Genomic DNA, 1,155 nt, shown 5'->3' with positions numbered 1-1,155 from the left:
TTCCCTTCATATACTTTTTCAACCAGATGCTACTCACCAGAATGGATAATAATCATGCTGTTGGCAATTATGGGATATATATACCTTTCCACAAGTGTCTCTTCCTGCCATCTTTTTTCTTAATATATATATATATATAACATTGTTTTCAAAAAATCAAGTAAGGCAGAACAAGCTAATCTCTATTTATTTATCTTACGAAAAGCTATCTTTCTGGATAGCTCTTCAATTTGATACATACTATATTTTTCTTTTCCTCTGTGCCAGGTGAATTATATAATGAGTGCTGGCTTAGTGGTGGCAATATTCATGAGCTTCAAAAAAAAAGCATACACATCACCAACCAATCTTCCTGCACTTATAATATTGCTATTGTTATATGGGTAAGTTATCTAGATGTTTCATTAAATATGTGAAATGAAACAAATATTAAGGTACATGTTTCAATAAACCTTTTTTTTAACCATAGTACATCAGTTCTACAAAACTCTACAGTTTACCTGCTTATTTCCTAGAATAATTCAAAGTTTTCTTAATTACGTGTAAAAACATTACAGATAGTTCTCACTTAATCTTCTGCAATGGGAACCGGCAACTCTGTGCCTGTGCCCGATTTACATCAATTCTGCTGTGATCATTAAGCAAATCGCTGCAGTCATTAAGTATATATAGTCACATGACTATCATACTATCGTACTATCGTAATGGTTTTTGAACAAGGCAGTTGGTAATAATTGTGTAATTCATCATCTTCTTGCCTATCTGTGTTTATTATATAATACCCCTGCTCATGTTTCCAATGCTTTGTAGAGTTTCACAGAACTCAACTCTCTCCCCACTTCTTTTTAATCACCTTATGAAGGCTTTGGATGAGCATGGGATTAGGTATGCTGATGATACCCAGGTATACATTTCTATCCTGGATGTAAGAAATTATGCCCCCGTCTTTTTTGATTTCCCACAGCCGGACTTATAATTTAATCGACGTACCCTAGGACGGTCCTACTGGCCCTGCGCGATTCACCCCTCGCGCAGGCCTGGCCCAACAAGATCTCAAGGGCCTACCTTGAGGATGGGGTTTGGAACCCCGAGAGGTGGCATGCTGCGGGTGTTAATAGAAAATTATCTAAATTGGCCAAATTGAGGTTCTTTTTA

General features: G+C 36.6%; 1 protein-coding gene across 1 annotated transcript in view; it reads left to right on the top strand.

Annotated features, from left to right (window-relative positions):
- Nucleotides 1-267: 267 nt before the first annotated feature.
- LOC107295609 (retinal-specific ATP-binding cassette transporter-like) overlaps nucleotides 268-1,155 on the top strand; it is a gene marked incomplete at its 5' end in the record, with an annotated part of 19,587 nt that continues 18,699 nt past the window's right edge. The window contains one exon of the mRNA XM_015824923.1: nucleotides 268-383. Coding sequence (XP_015680409.1) covers nucleotides 268-383 — 116 coding nt within the window. The remainder of the gene's footprint in view (nucleotides 384-1,155) is intronic.

This window comes from Protobothrops mucrosquamatus, unplaced genomic scaffold, assembly GCF_001527695.2.
Source record: "Protobothrops mucrosquamatus isolate PMUCROS unplaced genomic scaffold, P.Mucros_1.0 scaffold2416, whole genome shotgun sequence".
Lineage (NCBI taxonomy): Eukaryota > Metazoa > Chordata > Lepidosauria > Squamata > Viperidae > Protobothrops > Protobothrops mucrosquamatus.
The sequence above is the reverse complement of the archived record's forward strand: the minus strand, read 5'-3'. Positions and strand labels throughout refer to the sequence as shown.